This window comes from Pteronotus mesoamericanus, unplaced genomic scaffold (assembly GCF_021234165.1).
Source record: "Pteronotus mesoamericanus isolate MK-2021 breed Mesoamerican mustached bat unplaced genomic scaffold, CSHL_Meso_final scaffold_21, whole genome shotgun sequence".
In the NCBI taxonomy this organism is placed as follows: Eukaryota; Metazoa; Chordata; class Mammalia; order Chiroptera; family Mormoopidae; genus Pteronotus; species Pteronotus mesoamericanus.
The window spans coordinates 15,304,636-15,325,530 of NW_026555310.1; the positions used below are offsets into that span (position 1 = coordinate 15,304,636).

Sequence of the window (20,895 nt, forward strand, 5' to 3'; positions counted from 1 at the left end):
AGTTTATTGACATAGTCTTAATATTTCCTTATCTTTTTAATCTCTGATGGGACTAGTTTTGTCCCCCTTTTCATTCCTAACACTACTTATTTGTTCCTGCTTTCTTTTCCCCTTGGTTTTTCTTACCTAAAGAGTGTCAGTTATGCTACTCTTGTTAAAAAACTTTCGCTTTATTGGTACCTTCTATTGTATCTTTGTTTTCTGTTTTATTAACTTCTGGTTTTGTTTTTACTTCCTTTGGGCTTATTATTTTATGCATACACCACCTAAACTTTGCATCTTACTCATTTGAGTTTTGTGTTAGCTTCATTCCATTAGTCTTAGTATCTGGTATTTCCATATTCAGTTTAAAATTTTAATTTTAATTTATTTTAACTGTTTATCCTGCTTTTTTCCTTTTTTTTGCTTGCTTTGAAATAATTGAAATGCCTTTTTTATTGTTTTTTCCATTTAATTAGTATAGATGTTACTACTCAGTTTCTTTTTCTTAATGGTATATTTTGAAATATTTACATAATATGTTAACTTTATATTAATCAAAATCTGTAAAATATAGATACTGTAAAATGCTTACTTGTTAATAGGTCAGAATTTTGAAAATCTCTCAATTTATATATTTTATTTTATACACGTGGTTTTGTTTAAATTCATCCATTATTGCAGTTTTTTGATAATTAACATTTCATTTCATATCATAGGTATTTCTTCTGGGATCAGTCGTCGTCTTTGTAAAATATATTCTTAGAAGTTCTTAAGTGAAGATTGCATTCTCTATTAGATTTTGTTCATCTGAGAATGTGTTTATTTTGTTTTTGTATTTGAAAGATGGTTTTATTGTATATTAAATTCTAGGTTAGTTTTTTTTTCTCCTAGCACTTTGAGAATAATATTCTATAATCTTCTAGTTTCCAGTTTAGATGCTGAGAAGTCATCTATCACAATAACTCTATTCATCATTCCTTAGCCAAATATTTGTCTTTTCACTTTGGCTCTATATAAAATTTTCTGTTTGTCTTTGATGTCCTGTATTTTAACTGTGATTTATCTACGTGAAAGTTTCTTTATTTGTCCTGCTTGGGAGTCACTATGTTTTTTAAACACATTGTACCAGTTTTGGAAAATTCTCAACGATTTTTCTAAATATTATTTCTATTTGTCTGTTAAAAAAGAATTTTTCTGAAACACATTAAGCATGTAAATGGTACTCAGTCTCCCATATCTCTCAGCCTCTTCTATCTCTGTCTCTGTGCAGCATTTTGGGCGATTTCTCCACGTCTCTCTCCCAGCTTATTCTCTTTTTTACCTGTATCTAATTTGTAGTTAACCCTTCCTTTGACATTTTAATTCCAGTGGCCTTATTAGCAGTTTTACTCCTTAATTTTTCCTTTAATTTCCTTAAACACAAAACGTACATATTTTATATTCTTTCTCAGATAATTTTCAGTATCTGATGGGTTTTGTATTGAGGATATATTTGTTCCTCAATGAAGGCTTTCTATTTTCTTTCACCAGGCTTCTGAGTTTACTAGCAGCACATGTTTACTTGACATTAAAATACTCAACTTAATGTTTCTTTGGGACATACAGATAGCATGAGTTTGGGCTCAGAACATATCTGAAAGATACCTGACCAAGCAATGACAGAATTCCAGTAGGTGGGAATTCTCAGGGAGGCTTTTTTTCCTTTTCTTCTCAGAGTTTGGGCTAGACAGACAACTTTCCTTGGTAGTACAGTTTTTTTGTTTTGTTTTGTCTTTCTTTCATGATCTCTTTTCCCTGAGATTTTCACCCTCTTTGTGTTCTAGCTTTATGCAAGAGGATCTGCTGTCTGTGGTGAAGGAAAAATTAGCCATGTATATCAGTCTTTCAGTGTCTAGTAGGAGAGGGAAAAACTGATTTTTACTTTCCATGTGTAAGTTTTCCATTGTCAAAGCAAGAAAATAGCCCAGGGTGCTAGTTCCATTATTTAAGAATTGGTGTTTTCGATGAGAATGAATGTTTTTTCCGTCAACTATAAATAAGGTAGCCAAGCTGTTCTGAGTTTTATTCAACTGCTTAAAACCCTCTGCCTTTTAGCGTAGGTCCAATCAGAAGACAGATTAAACTACACAATAATTTACACAAAGGGGTGTAATGTGAAGAATTATTAAGCTGCACTAGGAAAGTAGCTATAAAAACATGAAGGAAACTCTTCAGGGTACCTAGGAAGGAGAAAGTTGGAGTGAGGGCTCCACTTCCCAAGACTGAGGTTCATTCCTCATTGAAAAAATTATGATTGCAGGTCATTGGGTGGGGGAGAAGGTCAGTGGGTTGCCTGGGCCTGAGCTATTCCTCAGTCATGAGGCAAGTAAAAAAAAAGACCTCACAGGCACCACTGTGGGTAGAGATCTGAGTGTGCAATACCCGTCTTAGGAGAGTCACGTGAAGGTGACCACTGGCCCATCACTGAGACTGCTTACTTGGGCATGGGGCTGGGAAAGTGTACCACCAGATGTCCTCACATCTCCGCACTGCTGATCAACCATGAAGCAGGAGCAAGAGCAAACAAAACACTGCACACCTGAACTGAGAAGCCCCTTCCTCCTGCAGCTTAACATTGTGCTCACTGTAAAAGAAATGCTTATAGTCCAGTCCATTCTCGTACACCGTGTATTGAGTGAATTTGGAGCTGAGAGGCAATAAATAGATCACTGACAGAGGAGCTGACTGCTTTAAACCCCGAGCCTTTTACCTGTGTTTGACTTATAATTGAGAAAGAAAGAAAAAAGCAGCCCCTGACAACCAGAAACTGGTCTGGCTGTCATAGCTAGGCCTCACTGTTATTGCAAACTGATCACATGACAACTACGGAATATAAACAGTCCCATAAGAACATCCACTTCAAGCATGGTTACTGTGCAGCCCACAAAATATCAAACATCCTCCTCTCTCCCTAAATTAGTAACTGCTACTTCACTTCCTTACCAGTCACAGCTTTGCCCCCACCTCAGTCTGCCCTTCCTATAGATCAGCTTTATTGAGATACCCAATGATAGAACTGCATGGATTTCTGACAGCATCCAATTCAAAGCATGTCTCTACTTCCTTAGGCCCTGGCCAAAATTATCCAACAAAGCCCAAATCCTGTAATAGAGTCTCTCTAAACCCTCTTACTAAGACATCTCATATTTCTCCAGTGTGTGGATTCTTCCTCTCTGCAATGAGTAATAAACCCAGCTATTCAAATACAGGTGTGTTCTTGGGATTTTTGACTGAATAGCATTGACAGAACAAATGATTACTAAGTTTATCTTATTTAAATTATTTTTTATTTTTCAGTTACAGTTAACATACAATATTATATTAGTTTCAGAGGTGCATCCCATTTGATTAGACATCACAATAAATCTTGTACTCATCTGACACCATACATAGTTATTAGAATATTATTGATTATATTCCCTATGCTGTACTTCACATCCCCATAACTATTCTGTAACTACCAATCTGTACTTCTTAATCCTGTCACCTTTTTCACCAATTCCCTCCTGCCTGGCAACCCTCAAAATGTTCTCTACCTATGAGTCTGTTTCTGTTCTGCTTGTTCCTTTATTTTGTTTTTCAAATTCAATTGTTGATATGTACTTGCCATTTTATTATTCATATTTTTTATCTTCTTTTTCTTAAACAAGACCCTTTAACATTTCATAAAATACTTATTTGGAGGTGATGAACTACTTTAGCTTTTTATTGTCTGGGACTCTGTCTGTCCTTCAATTCTAAATGATAGTTTGGCTGAGTAGAGTAATCAGATTGGTTGTAGATCCTTGCTCTTCATCTCTTTGAATATATCTTGCCAATCCCTTCTGGTCTGCAAAGCTTCTGTTGAGAGATCAGCTGACAGTCTCATGGGAGCTCCCTTTAGGTAACTGCATTTCTCTCTGTGTCTTTAACCTTTTACATTTTAATTGTGATGTGTCTTGGTGTGGGCCTCTCCAGATTCATCTTCTTTGGGAGTCTGTGGTTCCTGGATTTATATGTCTGATTCCTTCACCAGGTTAGGGAATTTTTCTGTAATTATTTTTTTAAAAAGGTTTTCCATTCCATGCTTTCTCTCTTTTTCTTTAAGCACCTCCATGGTGCAAATGTTTGTATGTTTAAAGTTGTCCCAGAGCTTCCTTATACTATCCTCATATTTCTGGATTCTTTTTATTATTTTGATTGGGTGTTTTTGCTGCCTTATCCTCCAAAGCACTGATTTGAGTCTAGGCTTCATCTTCACTACAGTTGATTCCCTACAAATTACTCTTCATTTCAGTTAGTGTATCCTTCATTTCTGACTGATTCTTTTTTATGGCTCTCATGTCTTTTTTAATGCTGTTGAAGTTCTCCCTAAGTTCTTGAGCATCCTTATAACCATTGCTTTGAACTTAGTATCTGTTAGTTTGCTTGACTTCATTTCATTTAATACTTTTTCTTCTTTCACTGGGGACCTGTTTCTTTGTCTCCTCATTTTGGCTTCTACCCTCTGTTGGTTTCTATGTATTGGGTACAGTTATGTCTCCCGGGCTTGGTAGAGTGGCCTAATGCAGTAAGTGTGCTGTAGGGTCCAGTGGCATAGCCTCCTCATTTACCCAAGCTAGACAGTCCAGGTACAGAAGCACCTCCCACCCTACCCCCTGACCCCCTGTGTGGGCCGTGTTATGTCCTTCTGTTGTAGTTGAGCCTTAATTGCTGTCAGCATGTTAACGTGAGTGATTTACCCCCAGGCCGATGGACTGCAAGGACTGGCTGGGACCACTGTGGAGGATCCGCAGTGTCGGGACTCACCCATGGAGCAGGACTTACTTCAATGGGGCTCTGGTGCATGCTGAGCCTGCCCCTTGAGTGTGTCATTTGTAAAGATGGTTGGGTGGTGTTTCAGTGTGATCTGAAGCTGTCTACCAGGTGCATGGCTCTGGCGCGTTCCAGGAGGTGCAGGCCAAGGTCACCCACTGCCTGTCTTCTGCTCAGGGTCTCCAGATAGGAGCTACAAAGCAATCTGCAGATGGCTGCTACTTGTGCTGAGCTTAGAGGTGCCCAGGAGAGGGCAAACTGTGAATCCAGGCCAGCTGCCACTAGTGCCAGGCTTGGGGCCACTTAGCAAGAGACATGGGGCACACTGAGCCAGATGCTGCTTGTTTAAGAGATTTTAGGAGAGTCTGCAGCTTGAGCTAAAACAGGCCATTTGTATGGAAAAGCCACAGGAAGTAGCTTGAGTAGGCCCAAAAGTTGCGTGGGGCAGGAACTTGGTGAATGAACAGGGCAGAGCTTACAGCCTTGGCTAGGTTGGCAGAGACTCAGATACGGTGCCCCCCTGCAGGTGCTGTGGGGGAAGGGCTCAGCAAAGGAACAGTGGCGCTGCCAGCAGTTCTTTCTGGGAGAAAGCTGCCCCTGAGTGCTGTGATTACAGAATAAAAAAGACTCCAATCCTTGATTGAAGTGGATATCCACAGAAGAGAATCTTAAGGACATTTCCCAAAATTTGGTCTTTTTTTATAGTTACTTACCTGTTTACTTTTCCACTCCTTTGTATGTGTGTATGTGTGTTGTTAGGTGCCTCTTTTTTAGTGAGGAGAGAAAAATGTAACATTCAGGAGTGTCAGTAAATTTTGATCAGCCATGGCAATGAATTAGGCTCTATGCTTTGTGGACAAAATGGGATTTAAAAAGACCATTTTAATTTAAATGCAAATGAAAGCCACAATGAGATGTTATATCACACTTGTCAAATGGCTATCAAAAAATCAGCAACCCAGTGTAGGCAAGCATGGGAGAAAGGGAACCCTCCTGCACTGCTGGTGGGAATGTAGACTGGTGCAGCCACTGTGGAAAGCAGTGTGCACGTTCCTCAAAAAAGTTTAAAAACCACCATATCCAGCAGTCCCACTTCCGGATATTTTTCTGAAGAAATTTGAAAATACATTTGCATCCCTGTGTTTATTGCAGTGTTATTTACAATAGCCAAGGTACGGAAGCAACCCAAATGTCCATCGACAAACAGTTGGATACAGAAGTGGTACATATATACAATGGAGTGTTATTTAGCCATAAAAAAAGAATGAAATCTTAACAATTTGTGACATCATGAATGGACCCAGAGGGTATTATAAATAAGTCAGACAGAGTAAGACAAATACCATATGATTTCACTTATATGTGGAATCTAAAGAACAATATAAATGAACATAAGAAACAGGCTCATAGATACAGAGCACAGACTGGAAAGGAGGTTGGGGAGACTGGGTGAAAAAGAGAAAGTGATTAAGAAGTACAAATTGACAATTACAAGATAGTCATGAGATGTAAAGTATAGGAAATGTAGTAAATGCTGTTGTAATAACTATGTATGGTGCAAGATGGATACTAGACTCATGGGGCGGGGGTCACTTCTTAAGTTACAGAAATGTCTAACCACTATGCTATACACCTGAAGCTAATATAATTTTGAATTGAACTAGTTCAATTCAACTAATTGAGCTAATATAAATTTGAATGTCAACTGTAATAGAAAAGTAATTTTTAAAAAATTTTTAAAAGATAATGCTCTGCCCATAGGGAGTCTACAGTGGAGAAGAGAGCCTGTGGGGCAAGCGCCATAAGGGAGCTGCAGTTGGTTCTGACTGTACCACAGTTTCTGAACCTAGAGCATTCAACAGCTTTCACAGGTTTCAGATCAACCCCCCAGTCCTAACCCCACACCTATGATATAAGACCCTTGTCTCCTAAGCTCAAACATTAGCCTGATTACTAGTAGAGTGATAGGTAGCTAATAGTCTGATCTCCTTTGACCACCCTTCCAACACCCCACCTTCACAGGGTGCCAGCCATAGCAACCCAGATTCTTCTGAGCCTCAGCTGATGTAGTGTGTCTGTCTGTCTGTCTATATCTGCTTGTCTCCCATGTTGCTGCATCCCCACTTCAGACTGTTGGGTCAGCTCTGTGAGTTCATGTGACTGACCCCACGCCTCAGGCCATCTGATACTTGCTTTTTAGAAGTATTCCTGTAAACAGATTTTCATTTAAAATTTAAGTCTTAATAACACGACAAATAAGGAAGTGATCAGTAGTGATATTCTGGTGCATTTTTAATGGGAAAAATGAGAAGAGCAACTATATTACTTCTTGCTTCTTTCACTTTTGAAAGGAATGTAAATACACATACCAGTAATTTCAGAAGCAGAGTATGATGTTTCCTACCTACCCATACCCTCTTAACAGCATTCAAATAAATGCTTAACCTTTTTTAAAAAACCATGTTTATTCTATTACATTTGTCTCAATTTTTCCCCCTTTGCCTTCCTCCACCCATCCTTCCTACCCACCCCACCCCCTACTCCCACAGTAAGTTCCCACACTGTTGTCCATGTCCATGGGTCATTCATACATGTTCTTTGTCTAGTTCCTTCCCCTTCTTTCCACCATTGTCCTACTTCCCCATCCCCTCTGGTCACTTTCAGTCTGCTCTGTGTTTCCATGCCTGTGGTTTATTCTGTTTGTTAGTTTATTTTGTTGAATAAAGTCCATTTATAGGTGAGATCATATGGTATTTGTTTTTCACTTATGGGCTTTTTTCACTTAGCATAATATCCTCCTGTTCCATCCATGTTGTTGGAAAAGTTAGGAGTTCTTTCTTTCTTTCTTTTTTTTTAAATGCAGATGGACTTTGTTTATTTGTTTTTCTAAATGTCAAAATCCATTATAGAATATTAAAAAATTTAAATCCATTATAAAGTCTCAGCAATTAAAACAATATGACACCAGCACAGAAGTAATCAGGTAGATCAATGAAATAAAATGAGCTTTTAGAAACAAACATCCATATCTGTCTAACAATATAATATATGATTAAATTGATATTTCAAATCAATGGTGAAAGTAAGGTTTATTCAACAAATAAGGTGCATGGACTACTATTACTTGAAATAAAACAAATATAGAGCCCTATTTCACACATTATACAAAAAATATTCAGGTGAGTTAAAAATCAATATGTAAAATCTAAGGAGTTTTAGGAGAAAATACAAAATAATAATTATAATAATATATTTTAAAAGTTATAGGACAAGTAATAGAATAGGGAAGTATTTGCAACACATCTATAAAAAGGTTAATAGTTGTTTTTTTAGGGGAAAAAAATCTACAAACATTTAGTCAAAAAATGGATAAAGAATACCAAAAAGTCATTTAAAGCTTTTTAAAAATAATAGAAACAGGCAAGAAATATACAAAAACAGGTTTAGTTTCAACAAATAATAAAGCAACAATTAAAATAACACATCATTGTCACAATCAGATGAATAAGTATTTAAAATACTGGTAATATCAAGTATTGGTGACTGTGAAAGGAACTGGGTATGTTTGTAGATTTTTTCCCCCTAAAAAAACAACTATTAACCTTTTTTTAGATGCGTTTCAAATACTTTCCTATTCTATTACTTGCCCTATAATTTTTTTAATATGTATATTACTGTATGGTCTTAAATGTTTAATATAGTCATATTGTCAATATTTTACTTTATAGCTTCTGGGTATGAATATTTTACTTCAGGGTAAGAAAAATATTATTTTGTATTTTCTCCTAAAACTCCTTAGATTTTACATATTGATTTTAACTCACATTATTTTTTGTGTAACATGTGAAATTGGGCTCTATATTTGTTTTATTTCAAGTAATAGTGGTCCATGCACTTTATTTGTTGAATAAACTTATTTTCATAGACTCTTTCTTCATCTTAAAGCAGTTCCGTTAGCATATCTTGCAATGCTGGTTTGGTGGAGGTGCATTCTCCTTGTTTTGTCTTGGAAACTCCTTATTTCACCTTCCATTTTAATTGAAATCCTTGCTGGGTAGAGCAGTCTTGGTTGTAGGCCTTTGCTTTTCATGACTTGGAATATTTTTGCCATTCCCTCTGGCTTGTAGTGTTCTTGTTGAGAAATCAGCTGCTAGCCGTATCAGGGCTCACTTGTGTGTTGCTACCTGTTTTTCCCTTGCTGCCTTTAGGATTTTCTGTTTGTCTTTGATATTTGCCATTTTAATGATGATGCGTCTTGGAGCGGGCCTCATTGTGTTCCTTTTGGATGGGACCCTCTGTACTTCCTGGACTTGTGTGACTTTTTCTCTCCTCAAATTAGGAAAGTTTTCCATCATAACTTTTTCAAACAGGTTCTCTATCCCTTGCTCCTCTTCTTCTCCTTCTGGTATCTCTATTATATGGATATTATTGTTTTTCAGGCTGTCCTGCACTTCCCTGAGAGCCTCTTCAGTCTTTTGGAGTCTTTTTCCATTTCCTTGCTCTTTCTGGGAGCTTTTTTCGACCTTATCCTCCAGCTCACTGATTCGATCCTCTGCTTCATCTAGCCTGCTTTTGATTCCTTCTATTGTGTTCTTCAGTTCGGATATGGTATTCTTCACTTCCTCTTGCCTCTTGTTGATAGTTTCTATGTCCTTTTTCATTCTGATATAGTTTGCAGTAAGTTCCTCATAGCTTCCCTGTAGTTTTGTTGTTGTTTTTTTTTGTAATTCTCTCTGAGCTCACTGAGCTCATCGCTTCCTTAGAACTGTTGTTTTGAACTCAATATCTGATAGTTTACTTGCCTCTATTTCATTTAGTTCTGTTTCTAGGGATTCCTCCTTTTCCTTTGACTAGGGGGGTGTGTCTTTGTCTTCTCATTATTTATGAGATTCTTCTTTTTTGCTGCTTCTTCTTAAATTGATCTGTCTTGATTTCCTGACTTTGTGGTGTGAACTTCTATGGTAGGAGACCACTGTTTTTCTTTCTGATTCTGCCTCTGATGATATCAGATGTTGACCCCATCTGACCTTAGGCAGTCTCTTCGAGACTTCCAGGAATCTTCTATCTGTGGCTGACAAGGTCCTTCAGCTGTTAACCTAGTCACTCTGCACTCAGCAGTCAGGCTTAGGCACCACAGGGTGGGGCAGATTTCCTCCTGATGGTGGGGTTATTAGGTCCTAACGCTGCTGCTGCTCAGGGAATGGTCTGCCTGAGCCAAATGGCTGCTGCTGTATGAGGGATGAGTCAGCACTGGGATCCCGCCAGCTACTCTCTCAGTTCTCTCCCCAAAGCCTCTTTCCCCAGTCTCTTCTCAAGCATCTCTAGCACACTCTGCCCACGCCTTTGCCAGAGCCCAGGGTAAGTGGCTGCAAATAAAAATTTATGCGTTGGCCCTTTAAACGGCTCTTTGCGTCTCCAGCCACCCATCTTTGGCAGAGAGCAGCCCTGCCACATTTCGCGGCTGGCTGTTATCTGTGTACTTTTTAGGCTCTGGTGCTGTAGGCTGGACATCCCTGCTTATGGTTTTAGACCCCACTCTTCTCAGGGGGGTCCAACTGGCTGTTTCAATATTTCTCTGGCGCTGCCACCCATGGGTGCTCTGCCTGCCTTCTCATGTCTCTACTGCACTTCTTACCAGTTAGGTTGTGCTAAAGTTGATTCTTCTGTCTGTCCCAGGTTATAAGGCTCCTTTCTTGCTATTGTTCAATTGTTTTTTCCAGGTGATTTCTCCACAAGTTAGTTATAATTCCAGATTTGACCTGGGAGGAGGTCAGTGTGACTCCATTCGCTCCTCTGCCATCTTGATTCTCTTAACCTTTTTCTTTCTTTTTTTTTTTTAAAGATTTTATTTATTTATATTTAGAGAGAGAGGAAAGAAGGGAGACAGGGAGAGAAACATTAATGTGTGGTTGCCTCTCACGTGCCCCCCACTGGGGACCTGGCCTGCACCCCAGGTATATGCCCTGGCTGGGAATTGAACTGGCAACTCTTTGGTCCGCAGGCCGGCACTCAGTCCACTGAGCCACACCAGCCAAGGATGAATGTTTAACCTTTTTAAGACTCTCCAAAGTGTTACCCAGATTTACTGTATTTGTACACAATGAATTCTATGAGAGATTATAGCAACTACAGTATCCTGCTTCTTCAATTCTCAAATACAAAAAAAGAAAAAAATCCTGAAAAGCAAACATTCTTTTTTGTAACTCATTTATTGACAAAACCATACCTGAACCAAAATGAACCTGTTTAATCTTTGGTTATTTGCCTTACTTGGGACATTTATGGTTTGCTGCAGAAATATTAATGTGTTTATTATTACCAGGTACTGCCCTAGATATTCATGTATAAAGTATATGCCCAATATGACCTTTCTAAATTTAGAGGGGGAAAAAAAGGTGTGAATTCTGAACACATCTGCCTCTAAGGAATTATAGATATATGTTTGTATAAATCATCCATAGTAAAGTTATTTAAGAGGATAGTTTATTTGTAATTATGTGAGGTGATAGATATTAACTAAACTTACTGTGGCAATCATTTTGCAATATATACATGTATATGTAAATCTGATCATCATGTACACATAAAACTAATACAGTGTTATATGTCAACTCTATCTCAAACCTGAGAGGAAAGCGGCACTTAACTATTGTAGACAGTTTTTAGGCTTGATAAATTAGTTTATATAAACAAAACAATTTAAAAAAACCCTCTAAATTGTCTGGTAACTCTCACGTTGTCCGCAGATTTGATAGTTCCATAGTTGGGGAGTTAATAAGAAAGAAAGTGTGACTCTGAATGCAGGTATCTGTTGGTTTCTTATACCTGTAAAATGAAGGCTAACAAAAATGTAATCAGGATAATCATATATACAGGAAAAAATAAAAGCCCCTGAATTTGGGAACTGTGTTAGATAAACATATATACAAAAAGTTACCAGTAGCAATACTCTGGTACGTTTTCAATGGGAGAAGTGTGAAGAGCAATTTTATTACTTGTTGATTCCTCTGTATTTGAAGGGAATGTAAATTCACATAGCAGTGATTTCAGAAGCAGAGTATGATGATGTTTCCCAGCTACTCATACCCTTTTGAAAATAGTCAAATGAAACTCTTTAACTCATTATGGTGGGATAGAAATGACCTATTTTCTCTATGGTCATAAAGATTTTATGGATAAGCACAAGAAGTTTTGTGGAAATTGGTATTTTCAAGCTCAATGCAGTGATTATGTTTTTACTTGGACTCTTCCCCTCCGTTTTTCCCTGTTCTGTGCAGATTACCAACGCCTGATGACTGTGGCGGAAGGCATCACCACACTTTTGTTCCCATTTCAGTGGCAGCATGTTTATGTGCCCATCCTCCCTGCTTCTCTGCTACATTTTCTTGATGCTCCTGTCCCCTATCTGATGGGCCTTCAGTCAAAAGAAGGAACTGACCGTTCTAAACTAGAACTTCCTCAAGAGGTAAAAGTTATAATGAATGATGACACATTTGCTGTTTGTTGATTTAGGTCAAGGGTACATCACTTGGATAGCATTGCCTTTGTCCCCACCGGTCTCTGTTCTGAATCTCCCACGGAGGTCCAGGACAGCGCCCCGGCCTTAGAACACAGCTTGTGACTCCTATGGGTTACTGTGACAGTCACTAATTTAACATGAATTTGTGAAGACGGGGCAATAGTGGTGTTATCTACTTGTTTTATTATTCTAATGACATTTTATTTCTTTTTTCCCCATTCAGATAAATTTTGTTTCTTACACGAGTCAGCCCAATTTTAACTTCCTTTAAACATTGTGTTATGATTTTGCCTCCCTCTCATACCTCTTTTTTGCTGTTACCTGAACAATCAAGTTTTCTCTTTTATTAAATTAATCTAAGTTACCTTGTTGGTTCAAAGACATAGATCCTTTAGTTAATTGAGGTGAATTTGAGTCTTGACCTCCATCAAATGAAAAATGACATCTTTCAGCAAGCTAGGATATTTAGTATTCTTTGTTTTCAGACCTAAAGCTAGTTATCAACTTTTTCTAAGTATCGACTTGTCTAGAAGGTAGAGATAAAAATTCTAACCCCTACCTTTTAGGCCACCTTCAGTCTACTATCCTTTCTGTGTATTTTCAAATTTTGTTTAAAAAGAAAATAAACAGGAATCCTTGAAAACATTTTGAATCTGGTGTTTAGCTGTTGTTCATGGTACTCAGAATTACAGTGTTAAACCTTTCAAAAATGAAATGTTGATGAGAGTGCCATTGCCTATTAAAAACATAAAGTGGTTAATTACATTATATTATTAGCTGTTTAATTAACGCCTTTCTTAATAAAATCTTTATGTTGTGCTTCACATTTAATTTTTTTATTTCCCGTAGAGAGCCTCATTTTAACAAGTGAATTTAAAATAGCACACTAAGCTGCAGCCATTATACCCAGTAATGATTCCTGTAATCATCCATTGCGTACTTTTTTCTAATGAATGTTTTCCTGCCAAAAGTAACATTTTTGTTTGAGGGAAAATAGCTTGATTCAGATCATATAAAATACACATACAGACTGCCTTGGTCTTTTTGAGCCTGTGCACGTTCTCTGCTTTTGCCTCCCTGTTATATTTCTTTCTTTTCCTTTTACCTGGACACTCTTATTTACTCTTTTATTATCTTGTTGGTTCAAAGATACGGATTTTTTAAATTTTCAAGGAAAAAGAAATAAACCAGCCAAATGCGTATTGCTTTAAAGACTTAAACAGTGACATGTTTTAGTTTTTTGAGTATCTGGCCTATTCATATGTTAATCAGATGATATTTTTCAAGAATTTTTGTTTAGATATATAAACATCTTTCTGTTTTTACGTGAGTAATAATTGTTGAGGATTTAACAATACCATCTTGATGTAGTCAGGAAATCTTTCTGTTCTATGTCTGCATGTATCCTCTGACTCTACAGATAAACTTAAAAATTCTGTAAGTTCTGACAGTAATGTCTGATTTTTTTTATTTTTACTCATTAGATCAATACTATTTAATAAATATACATACCCATTTATCTGTTCATAGAGTAATATGAATTTACTTGAATCAGCTGTGAAAATAGCAGTGCTTCTGTATAGAAAGTATAAATTAGTATATGACTTTTAGAAGAACAGTTTATCACTTTGCTCTAGTATCATTTTATAATGAGATGAAATAATCTACTTCACATAATTTTGGGAGGAAGTAGGTATAAAAATAGCCATTTTAAAAAGTGACTCAAATACACTCACTGGTAATACCACCACCACCCCTTTTTCTGAAAACTGTAAAAAAAAGACAATAGCTAAAGCAGTTACAGGGCTTCTTAGAATAGTTGTGAAAATGATGTTTACGAAATGATTATTTTAGTAAGGTATGATTTTAGTTGTTAGCTGACTAATGTAACTATATAGACTTATAATTAACCACCCACTCACTTTCCCCATGGTTCCAAAATGATAGGCACAGGTAGCCATTTGTTGTATCGTTTTCTGGTGGAGTGGGGGTGGGTAGTCATGTGGAAGGATATAGCACCGCGAAGTGATTGCACAGAATGACACCTCACTTTCTGCCATTCTTGTTCATCTTTAGAGTGAATGATGGACAGAAAAATCAAGAGTAAACCGAGGAATTCATTTTGCCTTTTTGTGTTGCCATACCTCGCCCTGAGATTGTGTGACAATGTTTTAAATGTTCTCTTTTGGCTTACCCTTATGCCCGCTTCACTTCTGCCATTGAGAAGCCACCTCCCTTACGCAGCATGGGAAGAGCGGCCCTGCGCTCACATTCCTGTCCACTTCCCGCTCCTTCATCTTGAGCCTTGTCTGTTCATTCAGCAAGTAGTTGTCTCATAGACTGCTAGTGTAGGGTAGGTTGGGAGACATCAAGATCAACAAGCAGTGATATCTGCTTTCCAAAATGAATCATTTACCAATTATCAATAACACAGGGTAAAAATAAACATTAGTAAGAGGAGTGAATGAACTAAAAATACATACAGAGAAAATCAGAATGCCTTTAGGATGGGGACATAGGAAGGCCGCACAGCAGAAGAGATAATTGAGCTTCAAGTCTTTGTTGCCTTACTTTTGAGGGAATATTTGTTGTTTTTCATTGGAGGTAATTACATATCATGAAGGCTTCTGGACATTGTTGATCAGTAACAATACAGAAATATTTAGTCTTAAAACAACCTGTGATTGCGATGTCGAGTATACTTTTTGTTGTGTGTTAATACTCCTTGAGCTTTTCTCATAGATTTAAAATTTAATGGTATTAAAAGTGAGAAAGTGACTTACCAGAATACTCTTATTGCATGAAGTTCTTATTTGTTTTAGAAAACAACTATTTGGCTTTTCTTCAATAAATTTTTATAACGCAAATCCACATTTCCTGTTTCTGTGTTGTGATAATCAAAGCCCCCAACTGGACTCTCCTGTGCAGACACAGGAGGGTGTGAGCTGGAGCTGTAACACCCACCTTGCCACACTTTCAGCTCAGCAGTGATTACAGGAGCATAACAAGCTTTGAAGTTTCCCAGGTGCATCATTTTTTTTTTCTATAGGAGAAGGCAAGGGTTAGAAAAGGAGAGCAGGAAGGCATTAATGAAGGAGACGAGACAAACGTAAATGGTGGGAGGTTACTGGTTACCATTTAGATTAGCAACTTAGTGGATAATTTTTCTTTCATTTTGAAAGATATTAAACTATCCATTTGAATTATGGTGACCTACTTTCTCCCTTTAAGCTTTTCAATATATGCTGCTTTCTAGAAACTGTAGAAACATATATAAAGATGTGGGTTTAAAGAAAGCTGTAGTCAGCTCTACTGTCTTCAGCAAGATGTGACTCCAGCTCTTACTTCATTTAGAGAAAACTATTGACATTGGAGAGGAGGAAAAACACAGGGGGGAAAAAATCCCTTGAGCCACTGGGCTCTCTGAGGATGCCTATCTGAGACAAGTGTTGGGAAGTCACCTGCCTTCTTGGGCCTCACTTTCTTCATCTGCAGAAATAATGGGTTAGATTCAAAGGTTGCACCAGGCTTTGAAGAAATCATTGTTCTCTGTTTTTCAATGGGGGAGTATCTGAATTTTTATTGAGCTTGATTTGAAGCTCATCATACCCGTGCTCATCAGTATCTAACATGAAGAGAAAAACAGAGGTCTAACGGTTTGCTCTCTTTTTTCACCTTTCCTTGGCACTCAGGATCAGAGGTCACTGTGAATTCTCCCCTCGCTGACCTGGGAGGTAGGGGTAGGGTGCAGGGTCGGGAGTGGTGGGCCAGATGGGGAAACACAAGGCGAAGCTTCCTGTTCTGTTGCCTTCCCCCATGCCCTGTGTTCGGCCCTTTGCGCCCCCGCCCCCAAGCCTAGGAGCGGTCTTCCTTTACAGTGGTGACCTTGTTCGGATTGAGATGTTCTGGGCAGTAAAAGTAAAATCCTGTTTTGAGTCTACTGTAATCAAGTATCTGGGGGAATCAGAATTTTATGGAGGTGTTTGGCCCCTTGAATTTTCCATATCTACTTCAAGAATATTTTTAAATCTTTTTTATTCAAAATCTAGTGTATAAGCAAACTCAAAAAGCCATTTCCTCTCATTTCTATCTCCTCTCTCCCTCTATTCAGAAATCCCTCCTGAGTCAACTCTTAATTATCCGAGGGTTAATCATTTATAGTTCTCTAAGCACTGCCTCTACCACCTCCCTCCGCCTCCTGCTCTTTGTCTAGTGACATATGAAATGGTTTTGTTGTCCAAGAGGTTGAAGCTAATTTTGGGTGAAGTGAAAATTTGTGCATTTTCTGTGAATTGGATGGCTCTTTACCAATTTCATCCCATTCCTTGGGGGTAGGGGGAGCAGACTGTAGCTGCTAAACTTTAGCAATTATTTTTTCCAAATTACAAATGGTGTTAGAGCAGTGGAATGGAAAATTCAAGTTCATTCAGTGAGCATTTACCCAGTGCCTTCGATTTGTAAGGTACGATCAGTCTGTGCACCTTTATTCATTTAGGAATGCCTAATGGCTGCCATATAGCACAGAAGCCTGTCTCGATTATTGTAAGTTGATGAAACAGAAAAATATTCATTTATATTAAATATGGTATAAAAGACGTAGGGGAAAACTGCTGGCGACAGAGATTTATTTCTAAAGAATAAAAAATTCTTAACCTTGAGAAGGTTAACATAAAAGGCTGTGTAATTTGTGATTTTGTTTAGAATAGTTAGCAAAAATATTCTAGAACTTAAAATTCCTTTATTGTAAATCTTTAATATTTTTTCTTTCAGGCTAATTTGTGTTTTGTGGATATTGACAACCATTTTATCGAGTTGCCTGAAGAATTTCCACAGTTCCCCAATAAAGTGGATTTTATCCAGGAACTTTCTGAAGTTCTCCTTCATTTTGGGATCCCTCCCGAGGGCAGCCTGCATTGCAGTGAGAGTGCCACCAAACTGAAGAATCTGGTTCTGAAAGACTTGGTCAATGACAAGAAGAATGGCAATGTCTCCACTAATAACATCAGCATGTATGAGTTACTGAAGGGCAATGAAACCATAGCCCGCCTCCAGGCTCTAGCCAAGAGGACCGGCGTGACCATGGAAAAAATGGACCTTCCTGCCTCTGTGGGTGAAAAAGAAAAGGATTTGAAACTGCAGTGTGAAGAGGCAGAACTAAGGGACTACCAGCTCAACGTACAGCTCCGAGAGGTGTTTGCTAACCGCTTTACACAGATGTTTGCAGACTACGAGGCGTTTGTGATTCAGAGTGCCCAGGACATGGAATCCTGGCTCACCAACCGGGAACAGATGCAGAACTTTGACAAAGTAAAAAGAACCGTAGTTTCCCTTTTTATGATTCTTAGAGGGCTGTACTATTTGATTTTGTTAACCTTTTTAAAACATGGGTTCCCCCCACCCTTTCTCTTCCATTAAAACCTTTACCAGTATTTTACACTAGATAGAACAACCTCACAGAAAAGCAGATCAACAAACTCATAAGCCAGCCATTGAATTGTTTAATAAATTGCCTATCATCTCATTTTTAAACACAAATTTTACAGGTTTTTCAAGTCTGTTAACACTATCTGACCTTGTAAAAGTTTCATTTACTCTTATTTTAGTATCAAGTCTAGTTAAATAAGGCCTATTTCTTTTCTAATAAATCCTACTTTTATATTTGTCTTCAATATAATAAAATCACAACTTGTTCATATAAAGGTAACAAACAGTTTAAGTTTCAGAAGCCAAATTTTTATCTTATTCTAGGATCAAAAGAGAGATGAATAAATTAGGTTTTATGACTATAAGCCTAAGTTTCTGTTCTAGTTTTGGGGAAAGGAAGACAGAAAATAGCACCAGCTTTTGATTGTCCTGCCGATGTTGAAGCTTCTAAGGTTTACTATAGAGTATTCTTCTACCAGTTTTTCTTGGCATATGCATCAGATATTTTCCCTCCAGACAAAAGCACTTAGGGGAATGGGCGTTAACTCTTCCAGATCACCAGGGCATAATTCAGTTCCCTGCCTCTGTGGTAGCTGAGGCAGGACTATAGCTATCAGAATGAATTATGGCTTTTCACCAAGTGGTATCTTTGTGTTGTTAAAAACCCCTTAAAGGGACTAATCCCTTCTAGGGGCCTAGTCTACAGTCTTGGAGCATCTGACAATAAAATGTTAATTAAAAAATTCTGTCAAAGTGGGTAGTATAAAAGATTATTTTCTGATTTCATCAGATATTTTCTCAGGTTGAGGATATAAACTATGTTGAACAGTTAAGTCCTGGTGCATGTTATGTTTGAGAAAACTCCTTTAATAAATTCAGAAGCCTTCAATTCTCCAAATGTATTCATGCTCTTACGTTCCTTTCTCATTAAGCTTAACCATTTTTCCACATTTTTTCCTATTCAGCTTGGAACTACTGTGTACACTTAGGATTTATCCTTGGGGCAATTGAAATTCTTATCTAAATTGAGCACTGGTAGTTTCTTCCTCTTTAATCTTTATGTAGCTTCAAGCTGTAAATGGAGTTCTTTTTATATAACCCCTCGAGAAATGAAAGTTTCATGTTGGATTCCAGAAGGCTTGTAATCATCTAATTTTTCACCAGGAAAATTTACAGGACTATCACATATTAGTCCTGCAAGACAAGTTTTTGCTGACCTTAAATGTTGTAGTCCATGAGGGCCTGAATATCAAAAGCCAGACATTTGGCCCATTTAGAAAAAAAGACTTTTTGCTCTATAAAAAGTAAACTTGATATTTATCTGTAAAATACCTTTTAAAGAGGTGAACTAATTTCTAGAGACTACTGTGAACCTTTTTCTGGCTATTTGGGTTTACATAAATACATCTGAACTATGAAAGCACTTAACTTGAGTAAGTGGGTTTCTGTAAGGAAGTTTTAAAAGGCTTCCTAAATTTCAGAATGAAAATCATGCGAGGAAGAAGCTGGTGAGTACGAAGGAGAGTAACCTTATGTCAGAACTTGCCCTTCCATCTTTCGCTTTTGTCTTCTCATCTGCCCTAAAGAATGAAAAGCCAGACCCAACAGCTGAAATAGTAATTCACCTCCAAATTTTAGCTAGTACCAAACTGCAACTACAATTGCTAGACACATAGACCTGAAGAACCACCCCCACACATACACACGCAAATGAACATTAGTTTTTGACTTAAAAACTAATTGCAATTTACCAAACCATTCTCTGCAGCAGACAAACTGGTAATACGAATGTGTTACACACATTTTCCAAGAGCTTGGCTTGCCTCAGATGGTTTTTTTAGGCAGCGCTTTTTTCGTTGTTAAGGCCCAGACTATTCTGTCAGCACGGGTCTGGAAGGAGTTTGATGTAGAATTAACACTTACCCATTAGTCTCGGCATTGGTGCCTAGAGAAACATCCACTTGAAGAACAAAAAGATTTCACCCATAAAGACAAACTGTGTTGTTTTCATTTAAGTTTATTATGTATATATCATTATTGTTATCAGTGCCTTATGACTTGGAGGTATGTTGCATAGGCTAGAAATACAGAGCAGAAGAAATTACAGCTCACTGGGGAATGGGGTCTAATATAATGGTAAATGAGGAGAATAACTGACAATCCTGTAGCAACTGATCTACCGTCTTTCATTAGTGATGCTCTCTTCTATGTAATGGTCATGTGGATCAAAATGTAAATCAGTTTTAAAAGGTAGGGTTGGTGCTAAAGACCTAAGTGACCCAAATGCTGTGCATTTAGAAGAAATTAAGGAAAAGGGAATATTTAAGGATTTTTTTTAACTTTTCGGTGTCCGTTTTGCGTGTTATAAGGTTGAAAAAGAAGACCTTAGCAACAGATAATTTTCCGATATGTCAGTTAGTATTGAGATGGGTCTCTTTGCACTAATAATTTTTAATTATCTCATTACAGGCTTCCTTTCTCTCTGATCAGCCTGAGCCATACCTGCCATTTCTTTCACGCTTCATTGAAACACAGATGTTTGCCACCTTTATTGATAATAAAATTATGTCTCAGTGGGAGGAGAAAGATCCTTTGCTTCGAGTCTTTGACTCTCGGATTGAGAAGATCAGGCTGTATAACGTAAGGGCACCCACCTTGAGGACGTCTATTTACCAGAAATGCAGCACTTTAAAAGAAGCAGGTACATTTGCCATGCCTTCTTGAATTAACTGAAAATCCATGATTATTTTTTACACACTGTTGACCTTATAAACCATGAAATTGTCAGTTTTATACTTTATGGTTAATCCTTGTACTGTAGAGCTAGGGGTGCTTTCTTTGCTTTGGTTTCCTTCTGTTTCTGTGAGCTCATGTCCACCCCATTCCTACTTGTCATTCCTGCTCTCTTAGAAGAAGAAAAGCAATAACAAATTGAATGAGTATAACTACAAGGTTGGTATGATTTTTGTCTTACTCTATTGCCTTAATGGAAAAAAAAAAGTTCATTTCTGTCTTGCTGCTTATGTTGCCGTTTTACTTCTGGCCTCTTTTCTCTTTATCCAGGAAAAGATACATATTGATTTAAAATAGTAAATCTGAGGTGCTGCCTAATTTATATAACTATGACAGTATATTTA

At 37.6% G+C, this 20,895-nt stretch overlaps 1 protein-coding gene across 3 annotated transcripts in view; it reads left to right on the forward strand.

Moving 5' to 3' along the window:
• The window catches only part of DENND5B (DENN domain containing 5B), a 166,366-nt gene that overhangs the window by 86,302 nt on the left and 59,169 nt on the right, over window positions 1-20,895 (forward strand). For all 3 annotated transcript variants that reach the window (XM_054591280.1, XM_054591278.1, XM_054591279.1), the window contains 3 exons: window positions 12,093-12,280; window positions 17,105-17,641; window positions 20,228-20,459. In XM_054591280.1, the coding sequence (XP_054447255.1) occupies window positions 12,093-12,280; window positions 17,105-17,641; window positions 20,228-20,459 (957 nt within the window). The remainder of the gene's footprint in view (window positions 1-12,092; window positions 12,281-17,104; window positions 17,642-20,227; window positions 20,460-20,895) is intronic.